This window comes from Canis lupus, chromosome X (assembly GCF_011100685.1).
Source record: "Canis lupus familiaris isolate Mischka breed German Shepherd chromosome X, alternate assembly UU_Cfam_GSD_1.0, whole genome shotgun sequence".
In the NCBI taxonomy this organism is placed as follows: domain Eukaryota; kingdom Metazoa; phylum Chordata; class Mammalia; order Carnivora; family Canidae; genus Canis; species Canis lupus.
In genome coordinates this window covers 66,164,500-66,191,852 of record NC_049260.1, presented here as the reverse complement: position 1 = coordinate 66,191,852, position 27,353 = coordinate 66,164,500, and the positions used below count along the sequence as shown (strand labels likewise).

General features: G+C 38.1%; 1 protein-coding gene across 4 annotated transcripts in view; it reads left to right on the top strand.

The window, feature by feature from the left end:
- The first annotated feature begins 309 nt into the window (after positions 1-309).
- SATL1 (spermidine/spermine N1-acetyl transferase like 1) overlaps positions 310-27,353 on the top strand; it is a 28,484-nt gene continuing 1,440 nt past the window's right edge. Inside the window, exons 1-5 of one of the 4 annotated variants that reach the window (XM_038587798.1) lie at positions 310-1,330; positions 3,330-3,381; positions 15,435-15,515; positions 15,913-15,966; positions 17,135-17,175. In XM_038587798.1, coding sequence (XP_038443726.1) covers positions 683-1,330; positions 3,330-3,381; positions 15,435-15,515; positions 15,913-15,966; positions 17,135-17,175 — 876 coding nt within the window. In that variant the 5' untranslated portion in view covers positions 310-682. Of the gene's footprint in view, positions 1,331-3,329; positions 3,382-15,434; positions 15,516-15,912; positions 16,015-17,134; positions 17,176-27,353 lie in introns of all 4 variants that reach the window. The other 3 variants (XM_038587797.1, XM_038587799.1, XM_038587800.1) reach the window with 3 other exon arrangements.

The window sequence follows — 27,353 nt, the reverse complement described above, 5'->3', positions numbered from 1 at the left end:
GAAGTCAGGATAGCAATAGGAAGTGAATTATTTCAGGGCAGGGGCACAGGGAAAGCAGAATTAAGGCAACTATCTTTGAATTGAGTGGTTAAAATAGCAAGTACTTCTAGGGAGAGTGCCAAGCATAAACTCTAAGACTCCTTTCAACTTCTTGCTTCACCCTCTTAAACTCCTGGAAAAGAGGAAAAAGTGGTGGTCAAGTAGGCGCTGTCCCTCACCACATGAGGGAGGACTTAGACATGTAAATATGAACATTGTGACTTCATCATTATGATGCAGTGACTGTGCAAGGGGGTGAAGCAGTAATACTCCCCCAGGACCATTTTCTTCTTCCCCTCACTTCCCGCCTGTTGGCAGAGAAAGGCCAGATGACAACCTGAAACCCAGCCAAGCCTACAGCTGTGATCGCTGGTGAGGTCAACTCCAGCAAATCGGAGGCATCAATAATCTCCTTTAGGTAGTCCTTTATTTTCACCATTCTCATCTTGATAGAGGGATCTCAAAGTAGGAATCAAGTTGAGAAAAGACAGAAACATCCTAAAGCCTCCCACTACAGCGCTGTAGTTAAGGACTCCTGCTCCATCAAGACAGTCACTGGCCAACCAGTTATCTGCCAAACCATCATCTGCCAGCCAGTCCTCAGCCAACCAGTTCTAAGTCAACAAGTCTTAGCCAACCAGGGATGAATCAACTGGGCATGAACCAATCAAGCATGAACAAATCAAGCTTACCAGACAGGAATCAACCAGGGATGAGCCAGCCAGGCATGAGCTTATTTGGGGTGAACCAACTAAACATAAACCAACCAAATACAACCTTAACTGACATGAACCAACCAGGAATGAGCCAGCCAGGCGAGAGCCAAATAGGCAGGAGCCAACAAGGTACATGTCTATCTGACACAAACCAATCAGGCACATGGCAACTAGGTATGAGTCAACCAGGCCTAAGTCAACCAGCCATGTGGCAACCAGGCACGAGAAAACCACCCTTGAGCTTATTCAGTACAAGTCAACTAAGCATGAGGCAATCAGGCCCAAGCCAGCCATGCACGAGTCAACCAGGCCTGAGGCAACCAGGCCTGAGGCAACCAGGCCTGAGCCAATTCAGTATGGGTCAATCAGTCATAAGGCAACCAGGCTGGAGCCAATCAGGCACAAGTCAAGCAGGAACAAGCCAATCAGGGACAAGCCAAGCAGACAGAAACCAACCAAGTCCAAGCCAACCAGGCAGAAGCCAATCAGGCATGAGGCAGCCAAGCCTCATGAAATCTTTCCGAGTAAGACCTGCAGAGGCACATGACTGCCCAGAAATCCTGCGCCTAATTAAAGTAAGCATCTTTCTCCTTATTCTGTGGAGTTTCATAGCTTTAGTTTAGGGCCGAGAGTAAGGAAGGCATAGGTTGGGTTTGAATCCTAGCTTGGCTAATTATGACCCATGTACACAACATTTAACCTGTCTAGGCTTCGATTTTCACATCTAAAATCATGATCATAGTACTATCTATATTGAAAGAATTATTGTTATGGCATAAAACAAATTTCTTGACTTAGAATAGTGAGCTCAGAAGTGGGAGAGATGGATTCATGGAAATTTCAGGGACCTAATGGTGTACCTCCTGGGGAAATTTTAACTTTATTTTTATTTATTTATTTTTGGAAATTTTAACTTTAAAAGAGGATCTTAGAGAAGAGGGATGCTTCACTTAAATGAATGACCTTTTAGTGATAGAATTTCAGGTATTTATGGATAAGATTTTAGGGTAGGGAGTGTTGTTGCTTTTAAGACCACACCTATGTGTAGAAGCTAATGGTACAGAAAACAGCATTCATCCAGAACAAATCTTCCATACAATTTCAGAGAGTTCTTTGACTCCTGAGTCCCATACACAGCCTCCAGGAGTTCAAGAAGTTGGGTTAAAAATGCCTGATTTAAAAGTTCACTTTAATGGCCTTCCTGGAAATCATCCCAGTATAGTAAAGAGGACAAACTAATAGCCATGGTTACTGTGTTGAAGTTCTGTGGCACTCGAAGCAATTGCTTATATGATGCACAACCTAAACAATTCCGTATAAAAGTAGCAGCCTAGATTTTTAATGGAGTAAATATGAGGCTGGTATAAGGTGCAGGTTATAGATAAGAGAGCCTTATAAAAAGAGTTTTGCCATGAAAATGTTTTCATTTCTAATTTATGTTCCCTTTGATCAAAGAATGTATTTTCACAGCCAAAATAAAACACTAAACGTTTTCTAGTGAAATCTATCTGTTGAAATGATGCTAGGACCTATTACAGATCTGTAAGAACTGGGTTATCTATCCTTCTATGTCTTCCATTCTATTCTATCCTCACAAGTTCTCATATCATCTCTTTAACTGGCATTAATCTGCATGATTAGATCATCAATCAAAATATACAACACAACTACATTTTAGTCATTCCAGAAGCACATTTTTCCATGTAGAAAAAAATAAATTTTTTCGTAGCTTAGTATGTGACACCAAATTGGCAATTAATAAATTTATTATTGAATGGCAGTGAATATCTCTATCCAGAAAACTTATCTTCTTTATCTTTCAAAACATCACCAAAGGAAAAATAGATCACTGGACCCTCCCACTTCAATGAACCTGTATCTGTGGAGTTCCTGACCACAGTTACTTTTAAATTTGCCCCATGTACCTGAATATACAACAGAAGTTTCTTGGGAATAATTTTAATGAGTATTCACAGAAAAATAATAGAAAAACTAAATTACTTATTCTTATAAGACATTACATTACTTATTCGTAGACAATGAATGTAATAATTAATTAGCTTTCAGTTTTATGTTCTAATAATCTGGAAGTGGGCAGTGCTTTTCCAAGCATGAAATCCAAACCATGTATTAATTTGAATGTGCAAAAAAATGATAGAGTCAAAAGTCACCTTGATAAAGTTTAAACTGGGAAAAGCACCTCACAGGCAAACATGACAGACTTTTCTGTAAAGTCTACTAGCTTTATTGTATATTGACTTTGTGACATCTACCTTGACTATTCAGGAACACTTTTAACTTTTCTTTCACATTTCTGGTTGTATTCAAGACTAGTTACCTGGACAACCGATTTTCATGAGTGAGTTATCGACATAGTTCATCTCTCTACATACATTCTTTTATTGAATGTGCTACTTCAGATTTTAAGTTTCTAGACGACTGGAGTTAATTCTCATTTTTATTAATAGTGACTGGGACATCTTATATTAATAAATGCTCAATAAAAACTTCATGATTATTGTCCTAAGAATTTGTTATTAAACCTTAAACTGAAAGTTTTCTCTACTTTGATAGGAATTGGCTTCCTGTGAAAACATGCTAGATTCAGTGAAGTTAACAGTAACAGGTAAGATGTTTTATAGTATTTTCAGAGCTAAAAAAGAAACATGACATAATGTATACAGACATATTTCTTGTATTTAGGTATGTGGAAGCTGCTGCCCTTGGTACACAAAGATGATGCCATTAATAGTATTTACATGTGCAGGACATTAGTTTGATAGCTTTGTCAGTGATCCTCTATTTTATATTTTCCCCATTTTTAAAGTATGGAATTCATATTTAAGAGCTTTTACATCTTTATGAGGGCAATAGACTTTAACTAATTGTTAAAAGATAGAATGAGAAGTGTAACTGTTCAGATAAAGTAAATTTAATGCCCAATATGTTGGTAGTAGCTTGATAGGATGAAATGGATAAACACAAAATGGTGAACTATTTTTAAGATATTTACTCCATTTTGATAGCCAGCAATATTAAAACCATAGGCTAGTATTTTATGATTAATTAGAACTTTTCAGCCAGGAAATATGAACACCAAAAGAGATGATTAAAGCAGACAGAATCACACTCTTGGAATTCCAAATGAATTTGAAGATCAGCTTTACCATATCTGTGAAAAGGGATAGGGACTGGAATTCTGATAGGGATTGCATTAATTTTTTAGATCACTTTGAGTAGTACTGGCATGTTAACAATGTTGTCTTATGTATGAATACATGAGGTCTTTCTATTTATTTAGGTCCTTTTCTTTCAGCAATATTTTTGTAGTTTTCAGCATGCAACTATCTCACTTCCTTGGTTATATTTATTTCTAGTTGTTTACTTTAGGGGCCACTGTAAATGGAATTGCTTTCTTAGTTTACTTTTTTTATTTTTTTAAAAATTTTTTATTGGAGTTCAATTTGCCAACATATAGCATATCACCCAGTGCTCATCCTGTCACTTAGTTTACTTTTTAATTTGTTCTTTGATGTATAGAAACAAAACTGACTTTTGTTTGTTGATCTTACAGTCTGCAAATTTGCTGAATTCCTTTATTGTATATATTAACTTTTTTTTGGATTCTTTGAGATTTTTTATCAGTAGGATTGTGTCATCTGCAGAGATCAATTTACCTCTTCCTTTCTAATTTAGATAGCTTTTATTTTTTTCCTTTCTAATAGTTCTGGCTATAACTTCCAGTAAAATGTTGAATAGCAGTAGTAAAAGTAGGCATCCTGCCTTATTAATCTTAGGGGAGATGCCTTAAACCATTCACCATTGAATATGAAGTTAACTGTTCTTTATATTTTATGTAACTTTATTATGTTGAGGAATTTTCCTGTATTCCTAGTTTTCTGAGGACTTTTGTCATGAAAGTGTATTGTCAAATACCTTTTCTGCATCAATTGAGATGTTCATGTGCTTTTGTCCTTTTGCTCTGTTAATATGATGTATTATATTGATTGATTTTCTTATGATGAAACATCCTTTCATTCCTAGGATAAATCACACTTGGTCATGGGTCATGGTGAATGATTCTTGTACTATGCTGTGAGTTTAGTTTGCTTAGTTTGTTGACGATCTTTGCATCTATATTAATGAGTGGTATTGGTTTATAATTTTTTTTTCTTCTGATGTATTTTTTTATTTTTTGATTTATTTTTTATTGGTGCTCAATTTGCCAACATACAGAATAACACCCAGTGCTAATCCTATCAAGTGCCCCCCGCAGTGCCCATCACCCAGTCATCACCATCCCCCGCCCACCTCCCTTTCTACTACCCCTAGTTGCTTTCCCAGAGTTAGGAGTCCCTCATGTTCTCTCTCCCTTTCTGATATTTCCCCTTATTGATTCTCCTTTCCCCTTTATTGGCTTTCACTATTTTTTATATTATCCAAATAAATGAGACCATATAATGTTTGTCCGTCTCCGATTGACTTATTTCACTCAGCATAATACCCTCCAGTTCCATCCATGTCGAAGCAAATGGTATTTGTCATTTCTAATGGCTGAGTAATATTCCATTGTATACATATACCACATCTTCTTTATCCATTCATCTTTCGATGGACACCAAGGCTCCTTCCAAAGTTTGGGTATTGTGGACGTTGTTGCTATAAACATCGGGGTGCAGGTGTCGCGGCGTTCCACTGCATCTGTATTTTTGGGGTAAATCCTCAGCAGTGCAATTTCTGGGTGGTAGGGCACATCTATTTTTAACTCTTTGAGGAACCTCCACACAGTGTTTCAGAGTGGCTGCACCAGTTAACATTCCCACCAACAGTGCAAGAGGGTTCCCCTTTCTCCACATACTCTCCAACAATTGTGGTTTCCTGCCTTGTTAATTTTCCCCCATTCTCACTGGTGTGAGGTGGTATCTCATTGTGGTTTTGATTTGTATTTCCCTGATGGCCAATGATGCAGAGCATTTTCTCATGGGCTTGTTGGCCATGTCTATGTCTTCCTCTGTGAGATCTCTGTTCATATCTTTTGCCCATTTCATGATTGGATTTGTTGGTTTATTTCTTTGCTGTTGAGTTTAAAAAGTTCTTTATAAATTTTGGAAACTAGCCCTTTATCTGATACATCATTTGCAAATATCTTCTCGCATTCTATAGGTTGTCTTTTAGTTTTGTTGACTGTATCCTTTGCTGTGCAGAAGCTTCTTATCTTGATGAAGTCCCAATAGTTCATTTTTGCTTTTGTTTCTCTTGCCTTCATGGATGTATCGTGCAAGAATTTACTGTGGCCGAGTTCAAAAAGTGTGTTGTCTGTGTTCTACTCTAAGATTTTGATGGATTTATGTCTCCCATTTAGATTTTTCATCCATTTTGAGTTTATCTTTGTGTATGGTGAAAGAGAGTGGTCTAGTTTCATTCTTCTGCATGTGGATGTCCAATTTTCCCAGCACCATTTATTGAAGAGACTGTCTTTTTTCCAGTGGATAGTCTTTCCTGCTTTGTCAAATATTAGTTGACCATAAAGTTGAGGGTCCACTTCTGGATTCTCTATTCTGTTCCATTGATCTATGTGTCTGTTTTTGTGCCAGTAACATACTGTCTTGATGACTACAGCTTTGTAGCACAACCTGAAATCTGGCATTGTGATGCCCCCAGCTATGGTTTTCTTTTTTAATATTCCCCTGGCTATTCGGGGTCTTTTCTGATTCCACACAAATCTTAAGATAATTTGTTCAACTCTCTCAAGAAAGTCCATAGTATTTTATTAGGGATTGCATTAATTGTGTAAATTGCCCTGGGTAACATTGACATTTTCACAATATTAATTCTTCCAATCCATGAGCATGGAATATTTTTCCATCTCTTTGTGTCTTCCTCAGTTTCTTTCAGAAGTGTTCTGTAGTTTTTAGGGTATAGATCCTTTACCTCTTTGGTTAGGTTTATTCCTAGATATCTTATGCTTTTGGATGCAATTGTCAATGGGATTGACTCCTTAATTTCTCTTTTTTCAGTGTAATTCTTAACGTATAGAAATGCCACTGATATCTGGGCATAGATTTTGTATCCTGCCACACTGCCGAATTGCTGTATGAGTTCTAGCAATCTTGGCATGGAGTCTTTTGGGTTCTCTATGTACAGTATCATGTCATCTGTGAAGAGGAAGAGTTTGACTTCTTCTTTGCCAATTTGAATGCCTTTTATTTCTTTTTGTTGTCTGATTGCTGAGGCTAGGAATTCTAGTACTATGTTGAATAGCAGTGGTGAAAGTGGACATCCCTGTCTTGTCCCTGATCTTACGGGAAAGGCTCCCAGTGTTTCCCCATTGAGAAGGATATTTGCTGTGGGCTTTTCGTAGATGGCTTTTAAAAGGCTGAGGAATATTCCCTCTATCCCTACACTGTGAAGAGTTTTGATGAGGAATGGATGCTGTATTTTGTCAAATGCTTTCTCTGCATCTATTGAGAGGATCATAAGGTTCTTTTTTTTCTCTTGCTGATATGATGAATCACATTGATTGTTTTACGAGTGTTGAACCAGCCTTGCATCCCGGGGATAAATCCCACTTGGTCATGGTGAATAATCTTCTTAATGTATTGTTGTATCCTATTGGCTAATATCTTGTTGAGAATTTTTGCATCCATGTTCATCAGGGATATTGGTCTCTAATTCTCATTTTTGGTGGGGTCTTCGCCTGGTTTTGGAATTAAGGTGATGCTGGCCTCACAGAACGAGTCTGGAAGTATTTCATCTCTTTCTATCTTTCTGAACAGCTTTAGTAGAATAGTTACAGTTTCTTCTTTAAATGTTTGATAGAATTCGCCTGGGAAGTAATCTGGCCCTGGACTTTTGTGTCTTGGGAGGTTTTTGATGACTGCTTCAATTTCCTCCCTGGTTATTGGCCTGTTCAGGTTTTCTATTTCTTCTTGCTCCAGTTTTGGTATTTTGTGGTTTTCCAGAAATGCATCCATTTCTTCTACATTGCCCTATTTATTGGCGTATAGCTGTTCATAATATGTTTTTAAAATCGTTTGTATTTCCTTGGTGTTGGTAGTGATCTCTTTCTCATTCATGGTTTTATTAATTTAAGTCTTTTCTCTCTTCTTTTTAATAAGACTGGCTAATGGCTTTTCCATCTTATTAATACTTTCAAAGAACCAACTTCTGGTTTTGTTTATCTGTTCCACAGTTCTTCTGGTCTTGATTTCATTGATTTCTGCTCGAATATTTATTAACACTCTACTTCTGCTGGGTGTAGCACCTATTTGATATTTTCTCTCCAGCTCCTTTAGGTGTAAGGTAAGCTTTAGTATTTGAGTTCTTTCCAGTTTTTGAATGGATGCTTGTATTGGGATGTATTTCCCCTCAGGACTGCTTTTGCTGTATCCCAAAGATTTTGAATGGTTGTATCTTCATTCTCATTAGTTTCCATGAATCTTTTTAATTCTTCTCTAATTTCCTGATTGACCCTTTCATATTTTAGCAAGATGGTCCTTTACCTCCACGTGTTTGAAATCCTTCCAAACTTCTTGTGATTTACTTCTAGTTTCAAAGCATTATGGTCTGAAAATATGCAGGGGACGATCCCAATCTTTTGGTATCGGTTCAGACCTGATTTGCGACCCAGTATGTGGTCCATTCTGGAGAAAGTTACATGTGCACTTGAGGAGAAAGTGTATTCAGTTGCATTTGGATGTAAAGTTCTGTAAATATCTGTGAAATCCATCTGGTCCAGTGTATCATTTAAAGCTCTCGTTTCTTTGGAGATGTTGTGTTAGAATACCTGTCGATTGTAGAAAGCGCTAGACTGAAGTCTCCAAGTATAAGTGTATTATTATCTAAGTATGTCTTAACTTTGGTTATTAATTGATTGATAGGCTTGGCAGCTCCCACATTCAGGGCATATATATTGATGATTGTTAAGTCCTCTTGTTGGATAGATCCTTTAAGTATGATATAGTGTCCCTCTTCATCTCTCATTAGAGTCTTTGGGATAAACTTTAGTTTATCTGATATAAGGATGGCTACCCCTGTTTTCTTTTGAGGACCATTTGAATGGTACATGGTTCTCCAACCTTTTATTTTCAGGCTGTAGGTGTCCTTATGTCTTAAATGCGTCTCTTGTAGACAGCAACTAGATGGGTCTTGCTTTTTTATCCAGCCTGAAACCTTTTGATCGGGTCATGAAGGCCATTCCCATTCAGAGTTACTATTGAAAGATATGAGTTTTAGTGTCATCATGATACCTATTCAGTCCCTGTTTTGTGGATTGTTTCCTTGGACTTCCTCTTTCTTTTACAGAGTCCCCCTTAATATTTCTTGGAGAACTGGTTTGGAGGTCCCTTTTGTTTTGGTTTCTGCCTATCTTGAAGCTCTTTATCTCTCCTTCTATTCTGAATGAGCGCCTGCTGGATAAAGTATTCTTGACTGTAGGTTCTTCTCTTTTAGGACCCTGAATATATCCTGCCAGCCCTTTCTGGCCTGCCAGGTCTTGGTGGAGAGGGCTGCTGTTAATCTAATATTTCTCCCCATAAAGTTTAGGGATATCTTGTCTCTTGGTGCTTTAAGGATCTTCTCTTTATCTTTGGAATTTGCAAGCTTAAGTATTAAATGTTGAGGTGTTGAACGGTTTTTATTGATTTTAGGAGGGGATCTCTCTCCTGGATCTGAATGCCTGTTTCTCTTCCCAGATTAGGAAAGTTTTCAGCTATGATTTGTTCAAATACATATTCTGGACCTCTTTCCCTTTCGGCACCCTTGGGAACCTCAATTAAACGTAGATTTTTCTTCCTGAGGCTTTCACTTATTTCCCTTAATCTATCCTCATGACCTTTTCATTGTCTCTTTTTTCCTCAGTTTCCCTCTTTGCCATCAACTTGTCTTCTATGTCACTCACTCGTTCTTCTACCTCGTTAACCCTCGTCGTTAGGACCTCTCGTTTGGATTGCATCTCATTTAATTGATTTTTATTTTCTGCCTGATTAGATCTAAATTCTGGAGTCATGAAGTCTTTTGAGTCCTTTGTGCTTTTTTCTAGAGCCACAAGTAGCTTTATACTTGTGCTTCTGAATTGGGTTTCTGACGCTGAATTGTAATCCAAATTTTGTAACTCTTTGGGAGAGAAGACTGTTTCTGATTCTTTCTTTTGAGGTGAGTTTCTCCTTCTAGTCATTTTGCTCAGTGAAGAGTGGCCAAAAACCAATTGTATTGGGACAAGGAGAAAAAGAAGAGAAAGAAGAATAGAAAAAGAAAAAAAGGAAAAAAACGAAGAAGGAAAAAAAAGGAGAAGAGAAAAAAAAAGGGGTGTAAGCAAACAGAAAACAAAAAACAAGGTGGCGTATCCTCTGTTTCTATATACTGTAAATCCCTTTACTTCCCCTGGAACTTTCCTGCTGGGTCAATAATTTGTTTTTCCCCTGTCCGTCTAGCTGGTTCTGGTGAGGGGCCTGCTGTGCTGATTCTCAGGTGTCTGCACTTGGGGGAGCTGCTCAGTCTCCTGCTTGGTGCAAGGCTCAGTGAAAGTTGTTTAACCTGTTTACCCTGTGAGGCCACTGTGAAGCTCAGTGGGGGTTGTTTACCCTTGAGGCCCCAGAAGGAACAACCACAGTGGTGGCGGCCAGCTCTCCAGCCTTGTAAATCAGCTCCGGCAGTAACTATGGAGCTCTCAGTCTGCAGGGGCCTGGATGCTCCCGCGTGCGGGCTGCTGATCTGCACAGCTTGGGGGGGGCCTGGTGGCAGGAGTTTCCTTGCTGTCCTGTGCCCTCCCGGCTTCTGCCTGTCCCAGGGGGGATCGCCGGATCTTGGGCTGTGTCCCCCGGCACCCTGGGCTCCAGGGCCTGTGCTGTTGGAATCACGCTCCCTGCCTCGCAGCTCCTTCTGTGCGGAGCCTCTGCTGGAGCCGCCTCCGAGCTGCACCTGGTTCCAGCCGGGCGCGTGCTGCAGCCCTTTAGGGAGCTAGGCCGCGGGGTGTGGCACGCTCTCCCCGGGGCACAGGTGCTCTGTTAGTGCCCCTGGGAGCCTGAGAGCATCCCCGCCCTCCTGGGATCCTGTCCGAGTTCCCTGGGAGCGCCTTTCCTACGCCTTTCCTACCGGGAAGATTGGTGAAGCTCCTGCTTCTCCGGGACGGGGCTTTCCTGTCCTGGAGGCACTCGCCACGGCCTTAGCCCTGCTCCTCGTGGAGCTCCTCCCCCTTGGATGCCTTTTGTTTCTTTATTTCTTTCCCCCGTCTTCCTACCTTGAAAGAAGCGCAAACTCTTCTCACTGTAGCATTCCAGCTGTTCTCTCTTTAAATTTCAAGCCGAATTCATAGGTTTTCAGGATGATTTGAAAGTTATCTAGGTAATTTTGTGGGGACAGGTGACTTGGGGACCCTACTCTTCTGCCATTTTGCCCAGCCTCTTCTTGCGATGTATTTTTTAATATTTTTTTATTTATTTAAGAGAGAGCCAGAGAGAGAACAAGTTGGGGTAGGGGCAGAGGAAGAGGGAAAAGCAGACGCCTCTGCTGAGTGGGGAGTCCAGTGGGGCTCTATCCCAGGACCCTGAGAACATGACCTGAGCGGAAGGCAGATGCTTAACTGAGCCACCCAGGGTCACCTCTTGTGATGTGTTTACTTGTCTTTGCTATCAAAGTAATAGTGACTTCATAGAATGAGGACGTTTCTTCCTCTTCAAAAGTTTTGGAAGAGTTTAAGGATTGTGTTAATTCTTCTTTAAATATTTGATAGAACTCACCAGAGAAATCATCTCATGGTTCCTAACTTTTCTTTGTTGAGAAATATTTTGATTACTGATTCAAACTCTTGTTACAGGTCTGCTCATATTTTTTCTTTAATCAGTTTAGGTCATTTGTAATTTTAAAGGAATTTGTTCATTTCTTCTAGGTTATCTAATTTCTTGGTGTAAAGTTCATAGTATTTACTTATAATCCTTTTCATCTCTGTAATGTTAGTGTTGTTTTATTTCTTTTTTTAAAAGATTTTATTTATTTATTCATGAGAGACACAGAGAGAGAGGCAGACACAGGCAGACGGAGAAGCAGACTCCATGCAGGGAGCCTGACGTGGGACTCGATCCTAGGTCTCCAGGATCACGCCCTGGCCTGAAGGTGGCGCTAAACCGCTGAGCCATCTGGGCTGCCCTGTTATTTTATTTTTGACTTTAATTACTTGCATCTTCTCTCTTGTCAGTCTAGTTGTCAATTTATTGATATTTTCAAAAATCCAACTTTTGGTATTACTGATTTTTCTCTATTGTACTTTTTTCCCCCTTTATTTTGTTTATCTCTGCTCTAAACTTTATTATTACCTCTCTTCTATTAGCTTTGGGCTTACTTTGCTCCTTTTTTCTAGTTTCTTAAGGTATAAGATTAGGTTATTGCTTGAGATCTTTTTAAATGTAGGCATTTATAGGTGTAAGTTTCCAAGCACTGTTTTCACTACACTCCATAAGTTTCATATGTTGTATTTTCACTTTCATTCATCTCTAAGTGTTTTCTAATTTCCCTTGTAATTTCTTCTTTGAACTAGTGGTTAAGAGTGCATTAATTTCTACATGATATTCCTAGTTTCCTTCTGCTGTTGATTTCTAGTTTCATTCCACTATGATTAGAAAAGATACTTCTATGATTTCACTCTTTCAAATTTTATTGACTTGTTTTTTTTGGCCTAAGATATGGTCTATCCTAGAGAAAGTTCCATGTGCATTTGAGAAAAATGTGCATTGTGTTGCTGTTTGGTGTAGTGTACTGTGTATTTATTTTAGGTCCATTTGATATATATTGTTCAAATAATCTAGTAAATTATTCATCTCTGTCTGGTTGTTAAATATATTACTGAAATTGAAGACTTGACGTTTCCAACTCTTATTGTAGAGCTATTTTTCTATCTTCAACTCTGTCAGTATTTGCTTCATATATTTTGGTGCTCTGAGATTGGTACATAAATGTTTATAAATGTTTATCTTCTTGGTGAATTGATCCTTTTATTATCAAATAACCTCATTCTTTGTCTCTTTTAACAGTTCTAACTTAAAAGTTTATTGTGTCTGATATGGTACACCCACCTCAGCTCTCTTTTGGCTATTATTTGGATGAAACATCATTTTTCCATTATTTCACTCTCAACTTTTCTGTGTGTCTATGTGTGTTTAAATCTAAAGTGAGTCTCCTATAGACAGTATATAGTTGGATCATATTTTTAAATCCATTCTGCTCATCTCTGTCTTTTGATTAGATTGCTTAATCCATTTACATTTAATTACTGAGGAGGGACTTCTGCCATTTTGCTGTTTTCTATATGCCATAGCCTTTTTGTTCATTTCCTCCATTGCTACCTTCTTTTGTGTTTTGTTGATTTTTGTATTGAAATATTTTTATTCCCTTCTCATTTCCTTATGTGTAAATTTTATAGATATTTTCTTTGTGGTTATTATGGAGATTACTTTTAACATTCTAAAGTTATAATAGTCTAATTTGAATTTATACCAGCTTAATTCCAATAGCATACAAAACTCTTTTGTACACCTCTATTTCCCTTCTTTTATATTATTGATGTTAGAGATTACATCTTTGTATACTGTGTACCCAATAACATACATTAATAATCAGTTTTATGCATTTGTCTTTAAATCATGTAGGAAATAAAAAGCAGAGTTATAAACAAAATTAAAATGACTCTAGTCCTTATAATTGTTCATGTATTTACCTTTAACTAGGTACCTTTACTTTTTTTTTCCTTTACTTTTATCTTTTATTTCTTTATGTGGTTTTGAGTTACTATCTAGTTTTCTTTCATGTCAATCTGAAGGACTTCTAGCATTTTATACAGGGCAGGGTCTAATTATAATGAAATCCCTCAGGTTTTGTTTTTGGTGGTGATCTGGGGATGTCTCAATTTCTCCACCATTTGTGAAGGGCACTTTTGGTAGAGCTAGAATTCTCAGTTGATAGGTTCCCCCCAGCACTTTGAATAGATCAACCCACTGCCTTCGGGTGTCCAGGGTTTCTGATGAAAAATCAGATGATAATCCTAATGATGATCCACTGTATGTGACAAGATCCTTCTCTCTTACTGCTTTCAAGATTCTTTTTTGTCTTTTAGCAGTTTGATTATGTGTCTTGGTGGTGTTCTTTTTCAATTTATACTTTTAGCAGTTTGATTATGTGTCTTGGTGGTGTTCTTTTTCAATTTATACTACTCGGGAGTTTGTTGAGCTTGGATTTGTAGATTCATTAATTGATTCCAATTTGGGAAGTTTTCAGCCACCATTTCTTCAAAAAATTCTTTTTTCCTGTCTCTTATCCTTTTGAGATTCTGCCTTAGAGTGTGTATATTGGCCCACTTGATAGAGTTTGATAAAGTCCCTAAGCTGTTTACTTTTCCTCTTGTTTTTATTTCAGTTCCTGACTTGGTAATTTCAATTGTCGTAATATTCAAATTCACTGATTTTTTTCTTCTGTTAGCTCAGTTTTGATTTTGAACCTCTACAGTGCATTTGCCACTTCAATTATTATGCTTATCACCTTCAGAATTTTTTGGTGGGGCTTCTTTTTTATAATTTGTATTTTGTTACTGAGATTCTTATTTTGTTCATACATTTGGTCCCTGTTTTTGTGCATGTCTTTCCTTTAGCTCTCTTAGCATCTTTAAGATAGTTGTTTTAGTCTTGGTTTAGTACATGTGGCCTTCCTTAGGTATATTTTCTATTGACTTACTTCATTCTTTTGAATGGGGCATAGTTTCCGATTTTTTTATATGCCTTGTGACTTGTTGAAAAGTGGACATTTTAATCTTTTGTTTAAAGATTTTATTTATTTATGAGAGAGAGAGAGAGAGAGAGAGAGAGGCAGAGGGAGAAGCAGGCCCCATGCAGGAGGAAGTCTGACGTGGGACTCGATCCCAGGACTCCAGGATCAGGCCCTGGGCTGAAGGCGGCGCTAAACCACTGAGCTACCCGGACTGCCCTGGACATTTTAATCTTAAAATATGTTAACTCTGGAAATAAAATTCTCCCCCTTCCCCAGGGATGGCTGTTTTTTTTTTTTTATTGTTATGGGGTGTCTGTGTCAGAGATCAGCGTAAGTTACATGTTTAAGGTGTTCTAAGGCCTTTTCTAAGTCTGTATCTTTTCCTAGTTATACATGGTAGCTTTCTAAATTCTCTATATATGTGGTTGGTTTTAAATGTCAAAACAAATGTGGTTCTTTTTACATCTGGAAGCTGCTTTTATTGGTGAAGGTTGGAAAAATTGTGGCTAACTTCTAATCTGGCACCTCAGCATTCAGAGTAACAATCCATGATCAGAACACAGAACTCCAGTATTTGGAGGATAAGTTCCCAAATGCCTATCCTGGCTCCAGCAAGACACTCAGCAATTCATGTTATTGACCGTACAGCTGCTTCCATGAGGCAAAGGGCCAGGGGAGACTTGTAAGCCACTATGGGCTGATAGCTGAATTTAACTGCAATTTACCAGCCCAGCTGTACTCTAGAAGTTCCAAGTGCTCAAAAACCTCTAGAGTTCCAAAATATTCACTGCCAGTACAGTTGTACAGGTGAAAAGATGAATTCCTAGTGCTGCCTACTTTACCACCTTCCTTTTCTTTACTATAAACTTTCTTTTTTTACTATAAACTTTCTAATCTTTCTAATACATTATTTATGAATTTATATTTCAGATTTACTCAGGGATGGCTTTGGGGACAATCCCCTTTTCTACTGCCTGATTGCAGAAGTACACAGTCAACAAAAACCATCAGGTAAAATAAATCTGCTTCTTCCAATTTAATCTGTAGTATACTTTCTCTACCCTGAAAATGAACAGTTTGATAGTATAGACTTACTATTTAATAGAGTAGGAGAGTATGAGTACATAAATTCATTTTTTTAAGAAAGAAAATGTGTGGTATATACTTGTATATGCATAGGAAAAAATTTGGAAGAATATACATTGTTAAAAGATGGCTTATCTTTTTAGGATTGTGTTATATGGGACTTAAACCTACATTATATATTTTCATATTGTTTGACATTTTGTCCAGTAAGCTTTTATTACTTTAATACTTAAAAAAAACTCTAAGATATTCAATTTTAGAGGAAAGACCACTCAATGATTCAAAGCCTTAGCCTCATTGTACCCTCTCTTCCCTCTTCTAGGCAAAGTGACTGTTGGATTTGCCATGTACTACTTTACATACGACCCCTGGATTGGCAAGTTACTTTACCTAGAGGATTTTTATGTCATACAAGCTTACCGAGGTCAAGCTACACTTAAATTATTACTTATAGTTTAAAAATTAAAATGGCATATTTTAAGGATAGGGCTTCAGTATAAATATGGTATTTAAGTTAGTTAATATAACTCACTTCTATTTCATGAGCCTGATCATTATCCTAGTTATCCTTGCATATGGTAAAAACTCAACCACAGATTTGGAAAGGACTTTCCATTAGTTCCTATAAAGGCCTGAATAAGCCAAATTATCACAGCTATCCTTTTTTTAAAGATTTTATTTATCTATTCATGAGAGACACAGAGAGAGGCAGGCAGAGACATAGGCAGAGGGAGAAGCAGGCTCCATGCAGGGAGCCCGATGTGGGACTCGATCCCGGGACTATGGGATCATGCCCTGAGCCGAAGGCAGACGCTCAACCACTGAGCCACCCAGGCATCCCAGCTATCCTTTTTTTAAAAAAAGGATTTTATTTATTTGGAGAGTGAGAGCACACAAGCAGGGGAATGGGCAGAGGAAGAGGGAAAACCAGGCTTCCCACTGAGGAGGGAGCCCAACACAGGGCTCAATCCCAGGACCCTGGGACCATGACCTGAGCCATAGGCAGAAGCCCAATCTACTGATTCACCCAGGTGCCCTGTAGCTATCCTTTTATCTTTAAAAGAAATGCATTTATGTTTTAGCCTGTTTTGTCTGAAAGTGAGTAAGAAATATATTATGATAGTGACAGTGACTCATTTCTGCTTCATCAATCTTTAAATCCAAAATCTCTTCTATTACCTTTGGAACCCTATTACAATTTGGAGGAAGATATTAAAAATGTTAATGAGTTGAGTTACAACACAAGCTCTTAATATATAACAGCCAGATACATGTGTTTTTTAAAAAGATTTTATTTATTTATTCATGAGAGACACAGAAAGGCAGAGACAGTCAGAGAAAGAAGCAGGCTCTGTGCAGGGCACCCAATGTGGGACTCAATCCCAGGACACCAGAATCACACACTGAGTGGAAGGCAGAGGCTCAACCACTGAGCCACCCAGGCTCCCTGATATAGGGTTTATATTTTACTTAAGATTAAAGCAAATAAATTTGTTAAGTGGATTTTTTAAACATGGTTCATTTTCCATTATATATTTTAAAAGGTCTAGGTATTGGAGCTGAAATGCTGAAGAGATTAAGTCAGGTATGTATTATATTTAGTAAAGATATTCTATATGTTATCATTATCTTCATTAAATATTTAAGAGTGTAAATTAGATAATTTATCCCACCTTCTGAACATAACCTCAAAATATTTCTTTATTCCAATTAAAATAGATCTTCAAATCAGATATTCATATGGATTATATTTAAATTATATTTAATAAAAAATTGATTTCTACATAGTCCACAACCACACTATACACCACTTTGCTATAAAGCAGAGACAAGCAAGAGGGATATTAGAAGGCAATATTACCCATAAAATAGGTCCATGGTATGAATATAAGAATAGCATAAAAATCACTTCTGGTAAGTGGGGAGTAGTTGGAGCCTCCTAAGCTCATTTTGTCACAGGGATACAACTAGAAAACAGCCATATCTGTGGAACCAACCCAGAAAATGACCCCAAACTCTAGCAGAACAGACATTCCAGTTAATCAAGGAGAGGATGCCACATCAATAAGGGTAAGAGAGGGACACCTGGGTGGCTCAGTGGTTGAGCCCCTGCCTTTGGCTCAGGGCGTGATCCTGGCATCCAGGATCTAGTCCCATATCAGGCTCCCTCCCTCTGCCTATGTCTCTGCCCTCTCTCTCTGTATCTCTCATGAATAAATAAATTAATCTTTAAAAAATGGTAGGAGAGGCATAGAGAAGGTCAATAACCAAATTCCTGGGGAGACTAATCACAAAAGGGAAGGACGCCTCAAGCACATAGAAGGAAGAGGATCAGACTCCACCCCAGGCAGCCCAGGCATGGGGGATCTGCATTGGAGACAAGTACCCATAACATTTGGCTTTGAAAACCAAGGGGGTTAACTTCCTAAGTTTTTATAACCACCTAGGCTTAACTACAGGAACTTTTTTTTTTAATTGGAGTTCGATTTGCCAACATATAGTATAACACCCAGTGCTTATCCCATCAAGTGCCCCCCTCAGTGCCCATCATCCAGTCACCCCATCCCCCTGCCCACCTCCCCTTCCACTACCCCTTGTTCATTTCCCAGAGTTAGGAGCCTCTGATGTTTTGTCATCCTCTCTAATTTTCCCCACTCATTTTCTCTCCTTTCCACTATAATCCAGGAACTTTAAAAATCAGTGGGTTTAGCACTGAGAGTGAGAGGACAGTAAGAAATAGAGTCCCCATTCTTAAAGAGACAGTATAACAAACAATCCTGCCAAGATACAGCATAGAAGCAGCAGTATGAAAAATACCTAGGATATCCAATATTTATTTACAAATCTCAGAATATGTGCTGGAAGAGCAGGGATCTTTAGGTCACTACTTTAAGAATAAAAGAGCTGGTGGTAGCCATTTCTCTCCTCCCCCACTCCCTACCTCACAGCCTATATAGCTGGATACTTGTGGGAAACAGGGGGTATGCTGCACCTACCTTGTTAATACTGTGCATCCCACCCCACATTCTCCTTTGGATCCCTTCCATCCAATCCACCCCACTCAGCAAGAGTCCCTCCAAAATAGCTCCTGTCAGGTCTTATTCAAGCAGCTCTGGCAGTGACCTGCACCAGTCCAAAATGACTCCTGCCCTTAGGAAAGGGATAGATAATCACACATATCAGTTTGACTGTAGCCCTAGCAGCCAAACCTTATAACTGGCAGTGCAGAGAGAGTGCCCTGATCAGCAGGGGGTCTGCAGGACCAGTATATGGACTGGGGCAGGCATCTGATATGATAACTGGTTCCATCCACCAACAAAAAACTCTCAGAGGAAGCATGGGGAGAGATTCCTGCAGTTTGGGGTCACTGCAACCATGGCACATTGGGGGCAGGCATTTGGTTTGCCAGCCCTGTCTAATAGGAAAAGCCTCTCAAGGTCCAAGACAGGAAGAGCACCCTGCAGGTTGGTGCTACCACAACGCTTATGAGCAAACTGGGAATAGCATCTGATTTGTTTGCAGCCTCTGCCTACCAACATAAGCCTCTTCGGAGACAACACAAGAAAAGCACTCTGCAGTCTGGTATGGCTTCTGCCCTAGCAAACTGGGCTTAAGACAGACATTTGACCTGATTGTTGTCAATGCCCAACTATAAGCCTACAGCCACAAAATGGCCCCTTAACAGCATAGGACCAAATATGGCCCACAATAATCAAAGCAGGTCACTGCAGCCAACTGGACTTAAAGCAAATGAGGCTTAGCCACAATAGGGCACACAAAAACCACATAGAAGATACTGATGAAACACCTGGTTCTGGTGAACAGGGGGCACAGTGCTGCAAGGCACCATAGGACCTCTTTTTTGTAAGGCCACTACATTCAAGACAGTATAGAGACATAACTGATTTCCCTAAGACATATAAACAAACATAGGGAGTTAGACAAAATAAGAGGAATATATCCCAAATGAAAGACCAGTATAAAACCACAGCAAAAGAGCTAAATGAAATGGATATAAGCAAGATACCTGATAATATATTTAAACTAATGGTCATAGAGATACTGGACTTGAGAAAAGTGGAAAATCTCAGGGAAACTTTCCACAAAGAAATAGAAAACAAAAAAGAACCAATGAGATGAGTAATTCAATAATTGAAATGAAAAATAGACTATAGGGAATCAATAGATTAGAGGAGACAGAAGAACAGATCAGTGAGCTAAAAGAATAATGGAAAGCAATAAAGCTGAACAGGAAAAAGAAAAAAAATAATTAAAAATGAGAATATGTTTAGGGAACTCAGTGACGTTATCAAATCTAATAAAATTCACATTATACAGATCTCAAAAAGAGAAAAGAGAAGGAGACAAAACATTTATTTGAAGAAATAATAGCTGAAAACTTCCCTAATCTGGGAAGGAAATAGATATTCAGATCCAGGAGGCACAGAGTCCCCAAGAAAATCAACCCAAGGAGATTCATACCAATACATATAATTATTAAAGTAGCAAAATAGTAGTGATAGAGAATTTTAAAAGTAGTAAGAGAAAAGTTATATACAAGGGAAATCCCATAAGGCTGTCAGCTGATTTTTTAGCAGAAACTTTGCAGGCCAGGAAGAAGTGGCATGATATGTTCAGAGATGAAAGGAAAAAACCTGCAACCAAGAATACTCATTTCATGGCTATCCAGCAAGGCTATCATTCAGAATAGAAGTAGAGAGAGAGTTTCCCAAACAAAAAAGAAAGCAGTTCATCATGACTAAACCATCCTTAGAAGAAACATTAAAGGGTATTCTTTGGGAAGAAAACATGATAATCAGGAGTTAAGAAATTATGAAAGGAAAGAAACTCCACAGTTAAATGCAAACAAAATAAAAGCCATAGATAAATCATTTATAGAACTACTATGGAGGTTAAAATGCAAAAGGAGTAAGACCAAGTGTATCTATAAATATAAAAGGATCCACAAAATGAAAGGACATGAAGTAGGGCATATTATACACAAAATGTGGGAGGCTTAATTGATCATCAAATTAATATAAACTGCTATGATATATGTTTGTTATTAGAAACCACAAATCATTCATCTGTCGATGGACATCAGGCACTTGATAGGATAAACACTGGGTGTTATATGCTGGCAAATCAAACTTCAATAAAAGAAAATATATAGAAATCAAAAAGAAACCACAAATCAAAAATATCTATGTAGAGTATCATGTCATCGGTGAAGAGGGAGAGTTTGACTTCTTCTTTGCCAATTTGAATGCCTTTAATGCCTTTTTGTTGTCTGATTGCTGAGGCTAGGACTTCCAGTATTATGTTGAACAGCAGTGGTGAGAGTGGACATCCCTGTCTTGTTCCTGATCTTAGGGGAAAGGCTCCCAGTGCTTCCCCATTGAGAATGATATTTGCTGTGGGCTTTTCATAGATGGCTTTTAAGATGTCGAGGAATGTTCCCTCTATCCCTACACTGTGAAGAGTTTTGATCAGGAATGGATGCTGTATTTTGTCAAATGCTTTCTCTGCATCTAATGAGAGGATCATATGGTTCTTGGTTTTTCTCTTGCTGATATGATGAATCACATTGATTGTTTTACGGGTGTTGAACCAGCCTTGTGTCCCAGGGATAAATCCTACTTGATCACTTGCCATCAGGGAGATACAAATCAAAACCACAATGAGATACCACCTCACACCAGTGAGAATGGGGCAAATTAACAAGACAGGAAACAACAAATGTTGGAGAGGATGCGGAGAAAAGGGAACCCTCTTACACTGTTGGTGGGAATGTGAACTGGTGCAACCACTCTGGAAAACTGTGTTGGAGGTTCCTCAAACAGTTAAAAATATACCTGCCCTACGACCCAGCAATTGCACTGTTGGGGATTTACCCCAAAGATACAAATGCAATGAAATGCCGGGACACCTGCACCCCGATGTTTATAGCAGCAATGGCCACGATAGCCAAACTGTGGAAGGAGCCTCGGTGTCCAACGAAAGATGAATGGATAAAGATGTGGTTTATGTATACAATGGAATATTACTCAGCTATTAGAAATGACAAATACCCACCATTTGCTTCAACGTGGATGGAACTGGAGGGTATTATGCTGAGTGAAGTAAGTCAGTCGGAGAAGGACAAACATTATATGTTCTCATTCATTTGGGGAATATAAATAATAGTGAAAGGGAATAGAAGGGAAGGGAGAAGAAATGTGTGGGAAATATCAGAAAGGGAGACAGAGCGTAAGGACTGCTAACTCTGGGAAACGAACTAGGGGTGGTGGAAGGGGAGGAGGGCGGGGGGTGGGAGTGAATGGGTGACGGGCACTGGGGGTTATTCTGTATGTTAGTAAATTGAACACCAATAAAAAATAAATTAAAAACAAAACAAAACAAAAAAATATCTAATACATATACAAAAAATTAAGAGAAAGGAACACAAACATATCACTATAAAAAGCTATCAAAGACAAGGAAAGAGCAAGAGAAAAAATAGAGAACTACAAAAATACATATAAAACAAGTAACAAATAGCAACAAGTACATACCTATCAATAATTACTTTGAATGTAAATGAACTAAATGCTCTGGTCAAAAGACACAGAGTCACTGAATGGATATAGAACATAAAGACTCCTAACTCTGGGAAACGAACTAGGGGTGGTGGAAGGGGAGGAGGGCAGGGGTGGGGGTGAATGGGTGACGGGCACTGAGGGGGGCACTTGACGGGATGAGCACTAGGTGTTATTCTGTATGTTGGCAAATTGAACACCAATAAAAAATAAATTTATTATAAAAAATAATAAAAAAATTTTAAAAAAGAAAAAAAAAGAAGCAAACCCCATTGATAAGCTGCCTACAGGAGCCTCCCTTCAGAACTAAAGGTACATGCAAATGGAAAGTGACAGAGTGGAAAGATATTTACCATGCAAATGGAAGTGAAAAGAAAGCTGGGGTACCAATACTTAGACAAAATAAACATTAAAACAAAAACTAACAGGAGACAAAGAAGAACATTACATGATTACAAAAGGAACAATCCAACAAGGGGATATAATCATTGTAAATATGCATCCAATATAGGAGCACCTACATACATAAAGCAACTATTAACAGACATAAAGGAAAGAACTGACATTAATACAATGATAGTAGGGGACTATAACCCTCAGTTACATCAATGGATACATCACCCAGACAGAAAATCAAGGAAACCGTAGCTTTGAATGAAACACTGGAACAGATGGATCTAAAAGATATACTCAGAGCAATCCATCCCCGAATAGTGTAATACACATTATTTTCAAGTGTATATGGAATGTTCTCCAGAACAGATCACAGGTTAGGCCACAAAACAAGTCTCTATAAACTTAAAACGACTGAAATCTATCATGAATCTTTCTGAGCACAATGATATGAAAACAGAAATCAAACACAAGAAAAGAATCTGGAATGAATACAAGTACATGGAGGCTAAATAACATGCTATTAAACAATGAATGGGTCAACCAAGAAATCAAAGGGGAAATAAAAAGAATACATAGAGACAAATGAAAATGAAAACATAACAATCCAAAATCTTTGGGATCCAGCAAAGCTGCTTTAAGAAAGAAGATTATAGGGATCCCTGGGTGGCGCAGCGGTTTAGCGCCTGCCTTTGGCCCAGGGCGCGATCCTGGAGACCCGGGATCAAATCCCGCGTCGGGCTCCCTGCATGGAGCCTGCTTCTCCCTCTGCCTGTGTCTCTGCCTCTCTCTCTCTCTCTCTGTGACTATCATGAATAAATAAATAAAATCTTTAAAAAAAAAAGAAAGAAGATTATGGCAATATAGATCTACCTGATAAACTAAAAAAAAGCTCCAATAAAGAACCTAACGTTACACATAAAGGATATACAGAAAAAACAAGGGCCAAAGCCAGTAGAAAGAAGGGAATAATAAAGATTATAGCAGGAATCAATGAAATAGAGACTAGAAAAGAAAAAAAAAACTATAGAGCAGATCAATGAAACCAGGAGCTAGTTATTTGAAAAGATCAACAAAATTGATAAACCTTTATCCAGATTGATCAAAAATAGGAGAGGACTCAAAATCAGAAATGAAGAAGAAATAACTCAAAAATACTAAGGATTATAAGAGAATATTATGAAAAATTTTATAGCAACAAATTGGACAACCTGGAAGAAATGGATAAATTCCTAAAAATATATGACCTTCCAAAACTGAATCCGGAAGACAAAGAAAATTTGAATAGACTGATCACTTGCAGTAAATTTGAATCAGCAATCAAAAACCTCCAAACAAAAGTTAGGACCAGATGGCATCACAGGTGAATTTTACCAGACATTTAAAGACAATTTAACATCTTTTATTCTCAAACTATTTCAAAAAATGGAAGGAAAGATTCCAAATTCATTCTACAAAGACAGCACTACCATGATTTCAAAACCAGATAAAGACACTACAAAACAAGAAAACTAAAGGCAGTGTCTCTGATGAACATAGATGTAAAAATCATCACAAAATATTAGCAAACCAAATCCAACTATTCACTTAAAAATTATTTCCTATGATCAAATGGGATTTATTCCATGGATGCAAGGGTGGTTTAATATTCACAAAACAATGTGATACATCACATCAACAAGAGAAAGGATAAAAACCATTTGATCATCTCAATAGTTGCAGCAAAAACATTTAACAAAGTACGACATCCATTCATGACAAAAACTGTGCAGAGTAGGTCTAGAGGAAACATACCTCAACACAATAAAGGCCATATAGGAAAATCCAACAATTAACAGCATACTAAATGGTGAAAAACAGAGCTTTTCCCCTACAATCAGGAACAAGATGAGACTGTCCACTCTTACCACTGTTATTCAACATCATACTGCAAGTCCTAGCACTGCAATCAGACAAGAAAAAGAAATAAAAGGCATCTGACTTGGTAAAGAAGAAGCAAATGACAGGATACTGTATGTAGAAAACCATAAAGACTTTAGCAAAAACTACGAGAACTGTTAAATGAATTCAGTAAAGTCACAGGATACAAAACTAATATATGAAAATCTGTTGCATTTTAATACACTAATAAAGAAGTAAAAAGAGAAATTAAGAAGACAACTGCATTGATAATTGGACTAAAAACTGTAAGATATCTAGAAATAAACTTAATCAAGGAGGTGAGTAATCTGTGCTCTAAAAACTATAAACCACTGATAAAAGAAACTGAAGATGATACAAACAAATAGAAAGGGATTCCATGCTCATGGAGTGGAAGAACCATATTCTTAAAATGTCCATACTTTCCAAAGCAATCTACAACTTTAATGCAATCCTCATCAAACTACCAACTCATTTTTCACAGAACTAGAATAAATGATCCTAAAGTATGTATGGAATCAAGACACTGAATACCCAAAGAAATCTCTAAAATGAACAAAACTGGAGGTAACACAATCCCAAATTTGAAGATATATTACAAAATAATGAAAACTGTCTAGTACTGGCACAAAAATAGACACATAGATCAATGGAACAGAAGAGTCCAAAAATAAACCCATGCTTTTATGGTCACTTAATCTATGACAAAGAAGGCAAAGAACATGCAATGGAAAAGACAGTGTCGGGATCCCTGGGTGGCGTAGCGGTTTGGCGCCTGCCTTCGGCCCAGGGCGCGATCCTGGAGACCCGGGATCGAATCCCACGTCGGGCTCCTGGTGCATGGAGCCTGCTTCTCCCTCTGCCTGTGAATCTGCCTCTCTCTCTCTCTGTGACTATCATAAATAAATAAAAGAAAAAAATATTAAAAAAAAAGGAAAAGACAGTGTCTTCAACAAATGGTGTTGGAAAACAGGACAGCTAAGTACATCATGAAACTTGACCACTTTCTTACATCATACACAGAAATAAACTCAAAATGAATTGAAGATCTAAATGAGAGACCCAAAACTATAATTCCTAGAAGAAAACATAAGCAGTAGTTTCATTGACATCAGCCATAGAAACATTTTTTTTTTTATGTTTCTGAGATGAGAAACATTTTCTCATCTGGCAAAGGAAACAAAAAAAATATACTACTGAGACTATAGCAAAATAAAATCCTTTTAGATAGGAAAGGAAACTATCAGCAAAACAAAAAGGATACCTACTGAATGGGGGAAGATATTTGCAAATGATAGCTCTAATACCAGGTTCATATCTAAAATAATGTAAGAGCTTATACAACCCAGTACAAAAAAGAAAAAAAAATCTATTAAAAAGCAGTCAGAGGATCTGAATAGACATTTTTCCAAAGAATACAGATGGCCAACAGACACATGAAAAGATGCTCAACATCATTCATCATTAGGAAAATGCAAATTAAAACTAGGATGAGGGCAGCCCCGGTGGCTCAGCAGTTTAGTGCTGCCTTCAGCCCGGGGTGTGATTCTGGAGACCCGGGATCGAGTCCCACGTCGGGCTCCCTGCATGGAGCCTGCTTCTCCCTCTGCCTATGTCCCTGCCTCTCTCTGTGTGTCTCTCATGAATAAATAAATAAAATCTTTAAAAAAAAAAACTAGGATGACCTCTCACTTTATATCTGTCAGACTGGCTAAAATCAAAAATATAAGAAATACCAAGTGTTGGCAAGAATATTGAAAAAAAAGGAACCCTCCCTCGTTTACTGTTGTTGAGAATGCCCATTTCATGATTGGATTGTTTGTTTCTTTGGTGTTGAGTTTAATAAGTTCTTTATAGATCTTGGAAACTAGCCCTTTATCTGATATGTCATTTGCAAATATCTTCTCCCATTCTGTACGTTGTCTTTTAGTTTTGTTGACTGTATCCTTTGCTGTGCAAAAGCTTCTTATCTTGATGAAGTCCCAATAGTTCATTTTTGCTTTTGTTTCTTTTGCCTTCGTGGATGTATCTTGCAAGAAGTTACTGTGGCCGAGTTCAAAAAGGGTGTTGCCTGTGTTCTTCTCTAGGATTTTGATGGAATCTTGTCTCACATTTAGATCTTTCATCCATTTTGAGTTTATCTTTGTGTATGGTGAAAGAGAGTGGTCTAGTTTCATTCTTCTGCATGTGGATGTCCAATTTTCCCAGCACCATTTATTGAAGAGACGGTCTTTCTTCCAATGGATAGTCTTTCCTCCTTTATCGAATATTAGTTGACCATAAAGTTCAGGGTCCACTTCTGGGTTCTCTGTTCTGTTCCACTGATCTCTGTGTCTGTTTTTGTGCCAGGACCACACTGTCTTGATGACCACAGCTTTGTAGTACAACCTGAAATCTGGCATTGTGATGCCCCCAGATATGGTTTTCTTTTTTAAAATTCCCCTGGCTATTCGGGTCTTTTCTGATTCCACACAAATCTTAAAATAATTTGTTCTAACTCTCTGAAGAAAGTCCATGGTATTTTGATAGGGATTGCATTAAACGTGTATATTGCCCTGGGTAACATTGACATTTTCACAATATTAATTCTGCCAATCCATGAGCATGGAATATTTTGCCATCTCTTTGTGTCTTCCTCAATTTCTTTCAGAAGTGTTCTATAGTTTTGAGGGTATAGATCCTTTACATCTTTGGTTAGGTTTATTCCTAGGTATCTTATGCTTTTGGGTGCAATTGTAAATGGGATTGACTCCTTAATTTCTCTTTCTTCAGTCTCATTGTTAGTGTATAGAAATGCCACTGATTTCTGGGCATTGATTTTGTATCCTGCCACGCTACCGAATTGCTGTATGAGTTCTAGCAATCTTGGGGT